This window comes from Monodon monoceros, unplaced genomic scaffold, assembly GCF_005190385.1.
Source record: "Monodon monoceros isolate NGI ecotype Baffin Bay Population unplaced genomic scaffold, NGI_Narwhal_1 Super_Scaffold_7, whole genome shotgun sequence".
NCBI classification, from domain to species: Eukaryota; Metazoa; Chordata; class Mammalia; order Artiodactyla; family Monodontidae; genus Monodon; species Monodon monoceros.
The window spans coordinates 23,248,816-23,267,353 of NW_021703784.1; the positions used below are offsets into that span (position 1 = coordinate 23,248,816).

General features: G+C 36.4%; 1 protein-coding gene across 3 annotated transcripts in view; it reads right to left on the reverse strand.

The window, feature by feature from the left end:
- The window catches only part of DDX10 (DEAD-box helicase 10), a 287,054-nt gene that overhangs the window by 260,829 nt on the left and 7,687 nt on the right, over positions 1-18,538 (reverse strand). For 2 of the 3 annotated variants that reach the window (XM_029207245.1, XM_029207244.1), the window contains exons 2-9: positions 18,081-18,141; positions 15,721-15,851; positions 14,499-14,657; positions 13,347-13,467; positions 11,834-12,023; positions 8,828-8,954; positions 5,773-5,935; positions 793-877 (exon numbers count right to left, since the gene is read on the reverse strand). In XM_029207245.1, the coding sequence (XP_029063078.1) occupies positions 793-877; positions 5,773-5,935; positions 8,828-8,954; positions 11,834-12,023; positions 13,347-13,467; positions 14,499-14,657; positions 15,721-15,851; positions 18,081-18,141 (1,037 nt within the window). Of the gene's footprint in view, positions 1-792; positions 878-5,772; positions 5,936-8,827; positions 8,955-11,833; positions 12,043-13,346; positions 13,468-14,498; positions 14,658-15,720; positions 15,852-18,080; positions 18,142-18,538 lie in introns of all 3 variants that reach the window. The other variant, XM_029207243.1, reaches the window with a different exon arrangement.

Consider the following 18,538-nt stretch of genomic DNA (forward strand, 5'->3'; position numbering starts at 1 on the left):
CAAATATTACCCATAAAGATGCTAACATTTATAATTCTACCTGCAGCACACATCTCCCAACTTCACTGCAACCTCAATGGCAATGATATAGCACGTTATCCTTTTCATTCATTCATATACCTTTCTATGCTCTTTCCTCCCAAATGACTGACTTTGCTATATTCTTTTCCAAATAGCTCCCCCACATTCATGAGCAAACACAGGATACTTTTACTGGGGGTGGGGGGAGGTGAAAAGGGAGTATTTGGGAGTAGCCTCCAGCAATGCCTCTAATTCCCACACTAGAAAAAAGGAAAAGAGAAATCTATGACTCAAAACCACCTTGTCTCTTATTAGAACCTATACCAGAGAAGGTAAGAGCACAGATCTAGATTACAGGAGTCAGACTGCCTTGGTTCAAATCCTGGCTCTATGGATTTTCACACAAAATGTTTAACTGCTCAAAACACTCAAGTTTTGTCATCTGAAAACAGAGATTGAATAAACAGTCTTATACCTCATCAAAGAGATGATGTTCAGTGAGCAGTTCTAATGAAAAGCTTAGTAAGGGAAGAAAGTTAGAACAAAAACACTAAAAGAAGATTTTCATGGATTTTTCTCAGCCCTCATCATCAAGTCTCGGCCACAATGACTTAGCAAGAGCTGTCCACTTGCTAGCAACCAATGTCACAAAAATGTCAAACCAGCAGTCACTTACCTGAATTCCTCCATTCTTTGTTTGTACACAGTTCAGAAAGCACACTTTTTTGCTTAGATAAAACCAAAAGCAAAGAAATAGGCTGGCACACCTACCTGGCAGTTCTACCTGCTCTGTGAATATATGTGTTGGCATCCTCTGGACAATCAAACTGAAGAACCCAATTCACAGCTGGGAAATCTGTACAGAAGGAATATCAAGTTGAAAAACCAGTTCCAAGATCTTCCTGCTGCACTATTTTTATTTTATAATATTGCTTGCCAGGGCTTTCCATCACATCAAACTGATAGATATCATCTGTGGACACTATTAAAATTAATTTTATGAACAAAGAGATAATAAACACTTCTCTTCTTTGACAAACTGAACTAAAATTAATGACAGTGTTTGAATGTGAAGATTATTTTGTATCTGACAGAGGAGACAGACTGCTTTGTGTCACACAAATAACGAAATATCCTGATAGTTAATAACCTAAAAGAACCACTTCTTATGAGCTCCCAGTGAACTATGAAACTGGTTGATAAATTTTAATGAAAATTTACTTTTCCTGCTATTTCCATCTCCATTCAAATTAATGATGTCTTTTTAAATCCCTCTCCCCATTTCCTAGCAATAATTACTTCATATTTATTTCTGGCTGCAAAAGTTTCCATTCATTCCCAGAGATCCTGGTCTCAACAACTTAAGAGAATTACCTTTAGTCATTTATGGATTTTGCCATAAGGATTTCAGATCAATGTCTATCACAGAGAAAAAAGCTAAGGGAGGGAGGGAAGGAAGGAAAAAGAAAAAGAGAAATATTTGGGAAGATAATGATACCTATGGATACCTATGAGCATAAAAACTACAACCAAGTTATACAAGCTATTCAAAAGGGTTGAATCTATTTAAATGGGCATAACCCAAGAAAAACAGAAAAATGATATTTAGAACAATTCTCTCCCTTGGGACTTGAAGTAACCAGGTACCTCAGAAGGCAAGGATATATTTCAGGGTTGTAAAAAGGAAGATAGGTTGAAAGTAGCACTCAGATCCTCAGGTTCCCTCCAGGATCCTATACACTGGGTCTCCTGAAGAAAAGAGAAAGTCTTATTCTTGAGAAAGGCTTCAAGCCAAGACACCAGAGAGAGTGGAAAAAAGAGGCACCAGAGCCAGAGTGAAAACAGGGGTACTGAGTGTAAGTGTGAATGCTGACTGGGAGCCCTCTATGTCTACTTCCTTGCCAGGCTTCTAGAGAGCCAGCAGCAAGCTTAATCCTTCTGCTCAAGAGGTTGAAGTATTCTTATCTGGAGAGACTGAATGTTCAAAAAGAATACACTTTGACATCCTCGTCCTCCACAAGATGACCAACTCCGTCTAAATCCCCTCGTAATGAAGGCCGTTAGTCAACAAGCCTCATCCACATACAAATCACTTCAAATAAGCTTCTTGATGCCTCACTGTTACATATAATAAAAGCCTGTCAATTGCAGACAATCAAGAAAAGTCTCAAAAATGAAAAGACAGATAAAAGAGTAAAAATGAAACTCAACAGAAACAGAAACAATGTGAAGAGAACTTTAACCTAATATCGTCAGAGAGCTAAAACACTGCATCCATCAAATAAGAGTAAGAGGATATAAAAAAGGAACTCTTGGTACTTCATTAAAATTTTAATCAGAAAAGTTGAAATATAAAATCAAGAAATCCCCCAGAAATAACAAGAAAAAGACAATGAAATGGCAACAGAAGAAACAAGAAAACTAGAGGATTGATCAAAGAGGTCAAATACTCTTCCAGAAAGAGAAAATAAGGGGGGAATGGGAAAATGTTATAAAAAAGGTATGAGAAAGGAAACAAGCTAAGTACACAAATTTCCCATTAGTAAGCAGTAATTACATACTCAAAACAAATACTGAATATTTATTTAATCAAATCACCAAAGAAGCAATTCAGAAGTATATTTCCTGCAACTGAAAGACATGAGTCCCTATTGTGTGCTGCTCAATACAGAAGGTATTCAAGTTTAAAATTTAATAGAATTAATAACTCAATCTTTCCTCATTGCACTGGACACATTTTAAGTGGTCAATTGTCACGTGTAGCTAGCGGCTATAGTATTAGACAGTGCAGACACAGAACATTTCAGTGATCAAAGAAAATTCTATTGAACACTGCTGGTCTAGATTGAAAAAATATACTGAATGCACCTATACAACAAATGGGACCTCACACTAAGGCACATTATCATAAAATTTCAGGACTCCATAGATAAACAGAAAACACTAAGAACAGCCAGAAAAAGAAAAGGGGGCTACAAAAAACAGAATCAGAAAGGCAAAGGTCTTTTCAACATAATACTGACTACCGTAAGACAATGGAGCACTATCTGCAAAATTCTAAGAGACAATTATTTCAACCTAGATTTCTATTCTCAATACAACTATCATTCAAGAATAGGACATTATCAGATATGCAACAATTCAAAAAATGTACCTCCCATGCACTCTTACTTCGGAAGCTATTAAAGAATGAGCTTTAGTTTAAAAAACAATAATAATAATAAATCAAGAAAGAGGAAGGGGACTTCCCTGGTGGCGCAGTGGTTAAGAATCCGCCTGCCAATGTAGGGGACAAAGGTTCAATCCCTGGTCTGGGAAGATCCCACAGGCTGCAGAGCAACTAAGCCCGCAAGCCACAACTACTGAAGCCTGTGCGCCTAGAGCCTGTGCTCTGCAGATGCCACCACAGTGAGAAGCTCGTGCACTGCAACGAAAAGTAGCCCCCATTTGCCACAACTAGAGAAAGACCATGTACAGCAATGAAGACCCAAATGAAAAGTCTCACGATGACTAACATGCATCAGGCTTATGGAGCAACCAGTCCAGATAAGAGCTGAAGACTTTTAAAAGGCTGCAACAAGGAGATCCCAAGGGAAAAAGAAACAGACTGTGTTTGAACTATTAGGAAACTAGGAATGTGACATCTGCTGGAACATCTGAGGAAAGTTAGAACAGGAAACACAAAACTAATTTTAACTCAATCATTAACTTGATATAAGAAATGTACTTAGAAATATGAAGCTAAATACCAAGAGAAATAATGGCTTCTGGAGAGTGAGGAGGGGTAGAGTACGGCTTGCTATGTCTCATAACTCATTTTTACCCATATCGCATATTATTCATTAAGAAATAAAACTGAGAAAAATTAAGAATAAAGTTTAAAAAAGATACTGGTGTACTCTAAAGAAATTCCTGGACATACTATGAGATATACTACATAAATACACTGGAACTTTATACACTGACATGGAAAGCCTTGGAAAGCAAGTCATAGACTGGTATGTATAATATTATTTTATACACTTCATAAACACATAAGATAATACTATATATTGCTCATGAATACATTCATATAAGCTTTTTAAAATAAACTAGGAGAGATTCTTGACATTTTTTGTGCCACAGTTAAAACCTATGAACCCCTTTTCAGAATATTTTTTAAATGCATAAAGTAAAACATATAGGATTATAAGAGAAAGCAATTATAATGAAATAAACATTTTTATTGACTTTTTTATATAGCAATGTATATGCTTATTTTACTAACATATTAAATAACAGAACCTAGCTGTATATCTAATAACTACCATAATATCAAAATAGTACTAAGTGTAAATAATATTCCAAGATATCTACAGAAACTGTAATGTAAAATGAAAATATCTATGATTTTCAATTGATGACAAAGTTACAAGTGCTACCACAACAGTTCACTGCTTACATTTATAATTGAAGGAAATGCTAAATCTCAGTTAAAGGTTAGTGAATATATGTAATTTTTTCCCCATCTAAGTTCACAGACACCCTGAATTCTATCATAGACAAGAAGTGAAGAGCCTTCAATTAAAAGGTTACCGACCAACTATATGACAGTAAACATGTCTATGGAAAGGAGGAGAGGGAAAATAGTGAGACTGGGAAAGGGTACAAAAAGGATTTCAACTACATCTACTAAATATTTGGTTTCTTTAACAAACTGCAAGGAAAATATGACAAAACAGTAATATCTGTTCACTGTGATATATCAATATACAGAATACATGTTATATATGCAATATAATTAATTGCTTATTTTGACCTAAACTATTTTAGGTTCAAAAATCGGGAGGGGAAGGGTGGAATCAGAGTGTAATATAAGTAGATACAAACATAACTAAAATGTTTCAAAACAGTACATTCAAAACAGTGATGAGGAGCAGGGGGTGGGGGAGGGTAGTTGGAATGAGTTACTGTGGAGCTGAGAAAATAACCTAGAGAGCTTTAAAAATATGCATACTTAACTACTGCTGCCAGTCACATGGGAATGAACTTTATGATGACTGAGATATGCTTTAAAATACTCCCAGAGGGATGGAAGACGGGGAGCTAAGTGGGTGGTCATGAGAAAGATAACTGCTCAAACTGGGTAATATGTATATGAGGGTACTTTAGACTCAATCTCTGTGTATGTTTAAAATTTACCATAATAATTAATGTAATAAAATTAGGTGTTTGAAGAATTCAAATTACCACTTATTTATCCTTATCTTTTGTTCTTGCCTCTAAACTAGTTATCCTCTGTAATTACTTCCATACCCCATCCCATCCCCACAAAGCCATCAGTTGTATGATATTATAATGGCTTTTTGAAAGTTTAAACACATTAAATGTAATGATTTTAAAATAAAAATTAGAATGGTTGGAGCAAAGATGTACTTCACTGATTTTTCTTGTTAAGTAAATTATAGTATTTGTCAGTTTCCAATTTTTTTTCACATCTTTAAATTTTTAATTCTCCTTTGATCCTGTAGACTCCTCGGATTCTATGATGTAATTATTATCATGAAACAATAAGAGCACAAAAGATGAAGACATTACAAAAATTTTCACTGACATATCCTTAGTGTTAGTCATCCCAGTTATCAATTTACTTAATTTTCTTTTATAAAATAAGAAAGCCCAATTATTTGAGTCAAACTATTTGAATTACCAGAATACACCCATTTATAAGCCCATGATCACAGAACGTTTTCTCAAAAGAAGTTTTCTTACCCAGCCCCCTGGCTGCAAGATCAGTAGCAAAGAGTACTGCAGCTCTCTTGCCAACAAATTCGTCATAGACTTCCATTCTTCTCATCTGCTGCTGTCGACCATGCAGGGCAAGGATAGAAATGCCAGGACGTAGCCGGCAGAATACTCGGTAAAGATACTGAACCTAGGCATTTACAGAAAAATGATTTTGGTAGTACTTCTGGGTAGCAGCAGGAAGTAAGCTTGCAAGATGAACAGAAAAATGCATTACAGAGCACAGGTTCATCAATTAAAGTACAGAGCACAGAAAGGGAAATGTAGTCTAGAGCTGTGGTCTTCAAACAAAGCTGTGGTCTTTGAACATTTTTGCTCACATTATTTCCTAAAAGAATTTTGAAAAAAATATGCCCTCCTTACACTTTTAAGCTAGTATCTGACATTTTTCCAAATTTAAGTGGTTGCAAAGAATGTAATTTCTGGTATATTTAAATATATTTTAAAATAAAGACTTACCTCTTATAAATGTATCCAATTGATTCTAAATAGCAGAGCAATATGATATCCACTACCAGTTATTTAAAAATATATAAAAATAATGGGGAAGGCTACGCATGTGTGGGGCAGGACCCCTCAATTTTGCTGCGAACCTAAGACTGCTCTAAAAGTCTTTAAAAAAGGAAGATTACTAACAAAATGTGAGGAAGCTCTTCCTTAACAGAAAAATTTTACATCATTTCTTTTCTTCCTTGAATTCATATTTCTATTTCCTGACCTCACAGAATTTTATCTTGTTTTATGCTCGAAAGTCTCTTATTGATCACTTTATCACAATTTGTGATTTTCTACAACAAAACTATGTATATGTAAGTTTTAACTTTAATTTCCTGTAGCCGTAAAGCTGCATTAAAAGTTCTCAGACTCAGGTACTATTATAATTATTAGTATAGAACTGGCCGAAACAAAAAAATGTTAAAAATTGATTTAAAAAACTGTTAAACATAAAAAATAAAATTCTATTATAAATATCTCTCTTAATACATGAGACAAGATAGAGCTGTTGCTTTAGTTTTATTTTTCTTTAGTTTACGTACTTATAAATTAATACCACTGGTTGCTATACTGAGGCAGAGTACAGCATCATTTTATTCCTATTTCTCTAACACAGGTGTTAAGAAAATCTCTTCATGAAAATATAGAAAATGGACTGGAAGGGACCTTAACTTTTTGAACTCCTATAAAATATGTCAGAAACATGATGATAAATTACAAATAATTTTATCTATCAGCTAATAACTCCATTAAGTCTTCCTTCGGATTTTGTTGAAAGTAAAGAATGGGAAACCACCTAAATTGCAAAATGACTTGTTACTCCAAAATTAAAGTTATTCACTTTCTCAAACAATATTCTAGTGCTAGGAAGGTTCTCTGATCCTGAGACAATGCACCAGTAAGACTAGGGATAGAGGGACTCCTGCCTTTCCTTTGTAACGTTTTTAAAAGGGCTAACATGAAAGCGGAGATGAGAAACAAGAGCCCACAGACCAGACCACAGATGTACTCTCAGGCAACCCAATCTCAGAAAAGCATATATGGAAATTGAAGAACTATTAAAATGGAAGATCAACCAAGAGGCTAAGAGAAAGTTAAGCACGGTTTAAACTGCACTGTAACATGATGGGTGGTGAGAAGTGGTAAAACTAATGAGAACTGTCAACAGATTGAATATGAGTTGAAGACAAGCAAGAATTAAGGATTCCGTCATTTAATGAGATGGGGAAGAGTTAGAGGGAGCAGAACTTAGGGATAGGAAATCTTAAAACTGCTTTTCCTATGTTAAATTTAAGATGCCCTCTAGACACCCAACTGGAAATATCTAGTAGTCAAGTGGATAAACAAGTTTGGGGCTCAGAAAAGAAGTCAGGGCTTAGGATGTAGATTTAGCAGTTGTTAGAATACAGATGGCATTTAAAGCCATGGAATTAAAGAGGTATAGAAAGAGTATAGCTCGAGAAAGGGCAGAGTATACTCTGCCCACTGTGAAGAGGAAAAGCAGAGTATTACGGAGTAAAAACTTTATAAACATTAACTCTTAAAATTATTTCCTTGTACACAGATACGAAAAACATCCTTTCTTTAGAAGATATAAAATTCTAAAAATCTAAAAGAAGTCCTAAAAAATCTGAAGTCATTCTTTACATGGAAAAATAATGAGGTTCTGTGCTTTCCCCCAAAAACAGACCACTACTTATCTTCCCCATAAGCTGGAGGAAAACTCACTGCATATTTGTCATGCTAAGCTATTGCAAAAGCTATAAATCTAGAATCAACCTACTATATACCAACAACTATATGTCATCAGGAAATCTGAAATACAGTAGAAGAAAAGTGACACACAAAATCAACCACAGTTTCTTCTCTTGAAGGGAAAAGACCACGTTTTCTTATACATCACTAAATCCGTTACTTATAAGCATATGACTAGTGTTTAAGAAATGCTGATAAACTAAATAAAGATATAAACAAAACACTACAGAATGATAGAGGAAGGTGCAGTTCATTGTCACAAGGGGGTTGGGGAGTGTCAGAAAAGGACTTTCAGGTACAACATTTGAGCTTAATCTTAAAGGATATTAAATATTCCTCCAGAATTAGGATGGAGGGATGCAGGGAGATCAGCATGAACAAAGATACAGAGGCATGGAAATAAATGGCATATTCCGTTCGGTATTCACGGAGGGTAAGGTAGACATGAGGTTATAAAGACCTCTAGTTAGTCTAGCCATTCAATTGTTGGTTCTACCAATATTTATTGAGGACTACTATGTTCTAAGTATTGTGCTAGGTGCTAACAATACTGAAGTAAAAACGGACAGTTTCTGCCCTTCCTTATTGAGCTTACAGTCTCATCCATGGTTCCTTTAAAAATGAAGACGCCAAGATTTTCATTATCTACAAATCCCTCCACATTTAGCACTGTATTTATTAAAATAGACAAATAGCATTTTCAAACAGAAATTTGATATTTTAAAAGGGACAATTCAACACGAATAACTTAAGAAAAATAAACACTAGGTACCTCTTTACAACTGGAGAAAAATACAATACTTTTCTTCTTCAGGTGGCTTCTCAAAAAGGAATACAGCACACTTATTTTTTGCTGCAGCTCACAGACTATGTAGTTCTGTTCCAAAGTGGCAGGGGTGCTTATGGAAATAAGAGGGAAAATGTTAAAAATATGCCATGTTGGTAATTTTGAAATCCAGACCAAAAAACAAATGTTAACAGTGGCATGCCTCTCAAGCAAATTTTTCAGACACACACATACATACATACCCCCAAAAACAACCTCTCTACTGTCCCTTAGGAAATGAATACAACACATGACCAAAATACATACAAAATCCCTTATAGATTATGTACCAAAAATATACATGCAAACAGGGGTCACCTCTGCAAAAGTAGGGTCAAGGATCAACTTAAGGGCATGATGGAACTTGCTGGGCAGATGGTACTGTTCTACTTCTTAGCAGGGCCTTGGGTTACAGAGACATACACATTTATCAAAACTCAGTAAATGTACTCTTAATTTGTTCGTTTGTTCGCACTGTATGTAAATCTTACATCAAAAAAGAAAATCTCTATACAAATACTGAACTCTAGTTAGTGATATGTGTACTGAAATATTTAGGGGAAGTGTACAGATATCTGAAAATTACTTTGAAATGCATCAAAAATAAGATGGGTTGATATACAGAGGGATGGGTGTAGGGTTTTCACTGCAAAATTCTTTCAATTGTGCTGCGTGTTTGAAATTTCTCATAATAAAAATGTTGGCGAGAAACATACATGCATTTACTCTTTGAACTAATAAAACTACTTTAAGGATTCTGTTCCAAAAAATAATCTGGTAAAAACACAAAAAGATACAGTATTATTTACAAAGAAAAAAAGATGGAAATTAACCCATATGTAGTAGAAAATTTGTGTAATGAACTATTGTACACAATAATGTATCATGCAACTGCAAAAAAAGGAATGAGGAATATATATAGTGCCATGGTATGATCTCTAGGGCATATTGTTAAGTGAAAGAAGCAAAGAAGAATAGTACATAAAATTTGGTATCATTTATCAGAGTGAAGGTATATATACATTCATGCACACACAGGCAACCCTGTGGGTGTATCTGTTTGTATAAAGAGGAAAAAAAAGAGCAACATATAGCAATATAAAGGAAACACACTGGTGTACTTCTTCTACGTATACTCTGATATACAACTCAGAAAGATTCAATCCTGATTTTTCTGGTCCTTTGTAATTTGAGAGTAAATATTCTTTTATGCCTTAAAATATTCTTGACCATAATCTCTCAGGATATATTAACCAAACCGTTAAGTTGCTAAAGGGGAAAATTCAATAATGATATTAAATAAAATTCACAATAGCATCTGCTTTTTATAGTGCTTCTGTTGAATTTGAAATTACAGAGTACTGCAGTCATTATCATATAACCTCGTTTTGTAAATTATGTTGCTAAATACCTGTCTTCCAATATGTTTTCTGATAGTCACATTTTTTTACAAATGATGGAACTGCTTTCTAGAATCATTTATGAAATAAACAGTTTTTGCATTCATTTTTTTCTAACTAACTCCATGATCTACAGATAATGACCAACTATTATCTACAGAAACTGGGAACAGGGATAATATGTACAATTAATTTACACTGTAGAGACCACCTAATGATTGAAAAATTAGTGTCAGGTAAAGATAAAAACAGGCAGAAAGGAAAGAGCAAAGAGAACAATGAATAAAATCGAAAGACCTAGACAGTCTTTAGATTATCAAATTAATTGTACCAAGAATTTCAAGAGCTGTCTCGACACAAACTTACAAACAAAAACTAGTGTCTACTCAATGGTAACCCAAGGAGGAAACTGTACCTCAAATATCTCTTGCTATCCCATTCCTAAGGAGTTCTTGATAACCAAAGCTACCAGAACTCAGATTCTCCAAAGTTTATCCACTAGGATCACCTGGAAGCATAGAATCTAGCCTCTTCTCAGGCTTTTTTTAATCCTAGACATCTATTGGTTGAACAAGGTCAAGGTGGGCCTCAATGCCCATATCCCCTGTATTTAAAGACTTTCCAAGAAACCCAATTTGTTTTCCCAATATATTTCTTTTTAGACTAACATTTCACAGCAAGAAATGAAAGTTAAGATAGAGATGATGGTAGAGGTGAGTCCATATTGAGATCTTCAATACAGATTCAATTTAAATTCACTGGAAAACATTTCTGGAAGTCAAGTATGTCCACAGTCTGCATGTATGTGCGTATGATTCATACCAAACATATATACACTTCCAGCAGTCATAATATCAAAATACACTTTAAAACATATTTCCCCCAACCCATTTACACCTCTCTCTCTCTCTCTCTCTAACACACACACACACACACACGCGCACACACCTTTTACTGTCACATAGACACACATACCTTACTTTCCAGTTTTAGTGAGACCAAAACAAAACCTTGCTGCAATGTTTTAAATAGAAAGGTATTTTGCTAAATATTAATGCAGTTGATAAAATGTGTTCCATAGCATATTAGTCCCACATAATAGAGCTAAAAAGAATGATTCTGTACCAACATAATTTCAGTAAATGCAGAAAGCTTTATTCATCTCCCACTGCTTTGAAGAATCACAATGTCCAAGAAAATATTAAAGGTTCTGAGAAGTCTTGAAGAACACTGCTTTACCTTAACTCAACATTTACTATTTATCTATCTAGGTATGCATTTCCCCACCTCACCCCTATTTTATGGGGGAATTTGTTCCCCACACCACATTTTGGAAAATACTGCATTAGAGTAGTCACACATTTAAAGGTGCATAGAGAATTTAAATAATTTTTACCAATATACTTTCTATGCTTTGCATATTTAATCAACAATATAAAATAATGTTTTCTTTCCTAGAAAAGTAGTATTAATTTGAAATGTCAAATTCTTAATCTAAAAAGAGAGAACACTGATTGTGATTGAATCAAATATGGTTTCAAATAGTACATACCTGTATTTTGCTTTTTCATGAACCCAAACATACTCAGGGTTTTTCAAACTCAAGCGTGCAAGGTCCTTTACAGATTTGGTTTGTGTAGCTGAGAAAAGCAAAGTCTGACGTTTCTTGGGAAGGTTTTCAATAATAGCATTCATGGTATCAGCAAAGCCCATATCCAAGATTCTATCTGCTTCATCAAGAACTAAAAAGAGAGATGCAAGCTGAACAACAATATTTAAGATACACGTTAGGCTAAATGCAATATGGTATTCTGCACTGGATTCTAGAACAGAAAAAGGAAATTCGTGGAAAAACTGGTAAAATCGAAAAAAAGTCTGTATATTAAATAAATATGCCAATGTTAATCACTTAGTTTTGGCAAAGGTACCAAAGTTATATAAGATGTTACACTGGGGGAAAATGAGGGACGGAAGGATATAGAGGAACGTTCTGAACTATCACTGCAACTTTTCTATAAATCTAGAATTATTTCGAAGTTGATTTTAAAAAATACACATTAGGTAACATCATAAGTAGATGTACCTTAAAAGATAACTCTTAGCAGTGTCAAATACTGAGGTGTCTAATTTCATACAGAAAAGAGGGCTTATCTCTTTCTATTTTGATTTAAAAATGGTCTCAGTGAAAACAGTAATTCAAAAAGTTACATGAAGCAGAAACTAACACACCACTGTAAAGCAATTATACTCCAATAATGTTAAAAAAAAAAAAAGTTACACGTACCACAATGTTCACTGCAGCACTACTGACAATAGCCAGGACATGGAAGCAACCTAAATGTCCATCAACAAATGAATGGATAAAGAAGATGTGGCACATATATACAATGGAATATTACTCATCCATAAAAAGGAATGAAATTGAGTTATTTGTAATGAGGTAGATGGACCTAGAGTCTGTCATACAGAGTGAAGTAAGTCAGAAAAAGAAAAACAAATACCGTATGCTAACACACACATACGGAATCTTAAAAAACAGTACTGATGAACCTAGTGGCAGGGCAAGAATAAAGGTGGAAATGTAGAGAACGAACTTGAGGACACAGGGCAGGGGAAGGGGAAACTGGGACGAAGTGAGAGAGTAGCATTGAAAATATGTACACTACCAAATGTAAAATGGATGCCTAGTGGGAAACTGCTGCATAGCACAGGGAGATCAGCTTGATGCTTTGTGACGACCTAGAGGGGTGGGATAGGGAGGGTGGGAGGGAGGCTCAAGAGAGAGGGGATATGGGGATATATGTATACATGTAGCTGATTCACTTTGTTATACAGCAGAAACTAACACAACATTATAAAGCAATTATACTCCAATAAAGATATTAAAAAACAAAAGTCTGAGTTGTACTCTCTGGATTTAGAACCATATGCCAAAAAATTGCTTTAAGTTATTTCTCAGATTTTTAGTCACAATATTTATTCAATAAAAGATTTCTATCATTAAAATTTATGAGCGCTCACTCCTAAGCCTGAGATTTTTTTCATTAGAGATATATTAGACTCACCTAACATCTGGAGATTGGTAGCATGAAAACATATCGTTTCATCCATGTGTTGAAGAAGCCGACCCGGTGTGCAAACAAGTATATTTATGTTATTGATCCTCTCAGCTTCGTGTTTCAGATCCTGAGAACAGTTGTTTCTTTTGATTACACAGACCCATCACTGAGCAGCCTGTGTACCAAAACTATACAAGCCATCTGCATGTGGCATTTCATCATAGCAATGTAAATACTCTAGAAGTAAATGTAATTTCTCCCTTCTATTTTTATAGCACATCCAAATTTCTGGGCTAAAAAAAAGTCCTTAGTGAAGACCTAAGGAGTTCAGAGCTCCTCTAGATTCTTAATCATATCTGGGATCTTGAAGCCAAGAAAAATATATGACTGCTCCAAGTCTTTATTTCCTCCTGTGTCTGCCAGAACCCACTTAAAAACTAGAATTATACCCATTCTTTTAAGTCAGAACCCAGGGGCACTGAACAGGCTCTCTGACACCACTCACTGCACTTCATGGACTGAAAACAAGAGCTGACTTCTCCACATTCTAGAATATCTCTCCTCGAAACAAGAGCTGGGTGATAGGTACATGAGTATGTGAGGGCTTGTTATACTCTTCCTTTTTTGTGCATGTTTGCATATAAATTCAAGAATTCCTCACAATCTAGAAGAGACTCTAGCCGAGACAAGTAGTCCAGGTAAACCAGAAGAAAGAGAAGTGGAGCAGCAGGCTTTACTATAACCTAAAATAAACACTCCTCAAAACTACCTTCTACCTTCCTTTCTTCTGCTGCTGACCCAGCAATGTTCTGAATTATTCAACCTCCTAGATACTTTATTGAAAGGAACTAGTCTACATACTGAAATGTACCTTTTCCAATGAATATTAACAAATAGATTTACAGGCTAATTAGAATTAATTAGTCTCAGAGAATCTGATCAATCCAGATACCCTGACAAAACAGACTTTCTGGACCTGCAAAACTGACAAACATATTCTGGATGATAGTGACCACACCAGGATGCTGCCACCTCCTGTCTAAGGGGTCAGCCTCTGTTTAGATGATATCGCTACCTCTTCCCGGTCAACTGCCACAGTGCTCCAACATAAATAAGTTACAGAAGGAAAGAAAGAAGGACAAGGACAAAAAGACAAACCTTTCCGCCAATGATGAGGCCCGCTGAAAAGTCATGATTCTTCCCTACTTTTCGGAGAACCTCAAAGGTCTGATAGGCCAGTTCTCTTGTAGGTGATATAATCAGAGCCCCCAGCCCATCTGCTGAGGTCCACTGCAGACGATACAAGCCTTCCAGCACCTCAAAAAAGAACAAATTCATGTTCAATAAGTCCTTTAGAGAGGCAACTTTTTGACTCCTGAGTCAACCTTGCCCCCCCAAATCAAAGGCACCTTCCAAGCAGAAAGTATACCTGTCATGAGTCTTAATCAGAAAGAAGAAACTGTTTGCTTTGTTTTTTCTTTTTCTTCTATCCACCAGAAGCATCCTCCCCCAATCATAGAGGAAAAGAAGCCCCATGGCAGTGCAGCTGCTACCAGAGACATGCCATGAGGAGATGGCAATCAGTGAAAGGTCTGTATAGCCCACAGTTCATTAAAACAGATTTCAGAAAAATATGTGTCACCATTTTCTGAACAGAAACCACATTAAAATAAACTCTGTGTAACTGCCGTAGTTATACAGTGACTGAATTTTCTAGTTGTAGAAAGATGTTGTTATAAAAAATAGAATTTAAGAGAAAAATGTTTTTTTAACACTTGGAACAAAAAATCAAATGTGATTTTTCTGAGCTGATTATTTAGCAGGAATTAAAAACTACGAGACCAACTGCATAACAGATATAAGTGAACTCCTAAGAGGCTCTATTGTTCTACTGCTATAAAAGATAGATATCAATGTCCTGGAAAATTCTCAATGAATGACCCAATTTCCTTAAAGTGAGCAATTTTAGCTTTATCCTAAACAGGTGGCAAGTATAAATGTGATTGGCAGGTTTGCAAGGGTGAGTACAGAAACAGCCTTCCCTGCCATGCCACCGGGGCTCACTGCAGAGAAGAACCATTCTGACCTGCCACCCTGGAACCTGCCACCCCCACATCCTTCAGGAATTCAGGCTTGTCGGCACACGATAATTCATTCATTCAATAAGTTATTGAGTGCCCATCATGTGCAAGGTGCTGTGCTAGGACATGGGGGATACAGTAGAGAACAAGACAGATGTGGCACCAGTCTGATAAAGCTTGCATTCTAGCCAGGGAAACCCAACATGAAACAACTCTTCACATAGTTATTTCTATCTAGGCACAGAATGTTTTAAAATCATATAACAAAGGATCTGACCCAACATGAAAAAACTACTTACTGGAACAAGGAAAGCCAAAGTCTTGCCAGATCCAGTTTTGGCAGCTCCAAGGACATCTTTACCTCGCAATGCCAACCCAATGGTCTGCTTCTGTATCTCAGTTACCAAACGGTACTGCGCTTCTTGCAAACCTGCCAGTATGGACAGGAAGAAAATGACACTTTAGAGCATCCCTGTAGAGCAGTACTATGGGCTGAATTGGGCACCCCCTCAATCGCAGAATTCACATGTTGAACCCCTAACCCCCAGTACTTAGAATGTGACTGTATTCAGACACAGGTGATTAAAGAGGTGATTAAGTTAAAATGAGTCCATTAGGGTGGGCCCAAATCCAATCTGACTGATGTCTTTTTAAGAAGGGAAAATTTGGACACAAAAACCACTAGGGAGTGAGTACACAGAGGGACAACTACTTTGAGAGGCATCAGAGGGCAACCATCTGTAAGCCAAGGAGAGAGGCCTGGAACATATCCTTCCATCATGGCCCTCAGAGGAAACCACCCCTGCCAGCACCTTGATCTTAGACTTCTGACCTCCAGAACAATGAGAAAATAAATTTCTGTTGTTTAAGCCACCTAGTCTGTGTTATTTTGTTCTGGTGGCACTAGCAAATCAATACAAAAGGTGACACATTTTTGTTTATTCTCTTGCTTATTTTAAACATTTTAATTATTCAGAGGCCCTGGCACCTTCGTTTTTTACTACTGTTTTTTAACCAGTCCAGAAAGAATGAGAATGACAAATTGGTAAAACTTAAATAAATTAATATTGTTTCTTGTTATAGGTTTTCATGATATCAAAATAAGATTTTTTTTTAATTTTATTTTATTTTTTTATATAGCATGGTTTTTTTGTTTTAGTTTTTGTTTTGCAGTACACGGGCCTCTCACTGTTGTAGCCTCTCCCGTTGCGGAGCACAGGCTCCGGACGCGCAGGCTCAGCGGCCATGGTTCACGGGCCCAGCCACTCCGTGGCACGTGGGATCCTCCTGGACCAGGACACGAACCTGTGTCCCCTGCATCCGCAGGCGGACCCTCAACCACTGCACCACCAGAGAAGCCTGCATGTTCTTATTAGTTATCTATGCGATACATATTAGTGTATATATGTCAATCCCAATCTCCCAATTCATCCCACCACTACCACCACCACCACCCCCCGCTTTCCCCCGCTTGGTGTCCATACGTTTGTTCTCTACATCTGTGTCTCTATTTCTGCCTTGCAAACTGGTTCGTCTGTACCATTCTTCTAGGTTCCACATATATGTGTTAATATATGATATTTGTTTTTCTCTTTCTGACTTACTTCACTCTGTATGACAGTCTCTAGGTCCATCCACGTCTCTACCAATGACCCACTTTCTTTACTTTTGATGGCTGAGTAATATACCATTGTATATATGAACCACATCTTTATCCGTTCGTCTGTCAATGGGCATTCAGGTTGTTTCCATGACCTGGCTATTGTAAATAGTGCTGCAATGAACACTGGGGTGCATGTGTCTTTTTTTTTTTTTTTTTTTGCGGTAAGTGGGCCTCTCACTGTTGTGGCCTCTCCCGTTGCGGAGCACAGGCTCCGGACACGCAGGCTCAGTGGCCATGGCTCATGGGCCTAGCCGCTCCACGGCATGTGGGATCTTCCTGGACTGGGGCACGAACCTGTGTCCCCTGCATCGGCAGGCAGACTCTCAACCACTGTGCCACCAGGGAAGCCCCTGCATGTGTCTTTTTGAATTATGGTTATCTCTGGGTATGTGCCCAGTAGTGGTACTGCTGGGTCATATGGTAATTCCATTTTTAGTTTTTTAGAGAACCTCCATACTGTTCTCTATAGTGGCTGTATCAATTTACATTCCCACCAACAGTGACAGAGGGTTTCCTTTTCTCCACACCCTCTCACATTTGTTGTTTGTAGATTTTCTGATGATGCCCATTCTAACCGGTGTGAAGTGATACCTCACTGTAGTTTTGATTTGCACTTCTCTAATAATTAGTGATGTTGAGCAGCTTTTCATGTGCCCCTTGGCCATCTGTATGTCTTCTTTGGAGAAATGTCTATTTAGGTTTTCTGCCCATTTTTTGACTGGGTTGTTTGTTGTTTTAATATTGAGCTGCCTGAGCTGTTTATATATTTTGGAGATTAATCCTTTGTCCGTTGATTCATTTTCAAATATTTTCTCCCATTCTGAGGGTTGTCTTTTCGTCTTGTTTATAGTTTCCTTTGCTGTGCAAAAGCTTTTAAATTTCATTAAGTCCAACAAAATAAGACTTTTTTCAGGTTAAACTTTCTCTAAACATTTTTCCATTTAAAAAAAGCATCAAGAAATCCAACAATATGTCCCAAGATCACCATGAACCTACCTTTCAGTGTTTTCTTGGACAAGGGGAAATCTGAAAATCTTGTAATTTCATTTACATTTATCTGAAAAGTAAAAGGGGACTATGTGAGATAAGGCAAAATAACATACTGCATAATTCATTTATTTTACAACAAAACTAATTTTTGTCTACATTGTGCTGCCTAGCACATCCTTGGTACTGCAGTATTGAATTCAATCATCACTTCTAAGTAAAAACTATCATTCCTTCTGAAAAGAAATATGCCTTGAAGAAGCTATCATCAAAAATATAACTCTGTAACCATTTCAACTGGTTAAAAAAAGAAACTTCATTCACTCAACACACACACACACACACACACCTACCTTCAATATCTTCAAACACCTCTAAAATGTTAACAATACAATAAGTCATCACATCAATTTTAGGAAGAAAATTTCCCTTCATCCCATCCTTCAAAGAATATCAGTCTAGGAAGT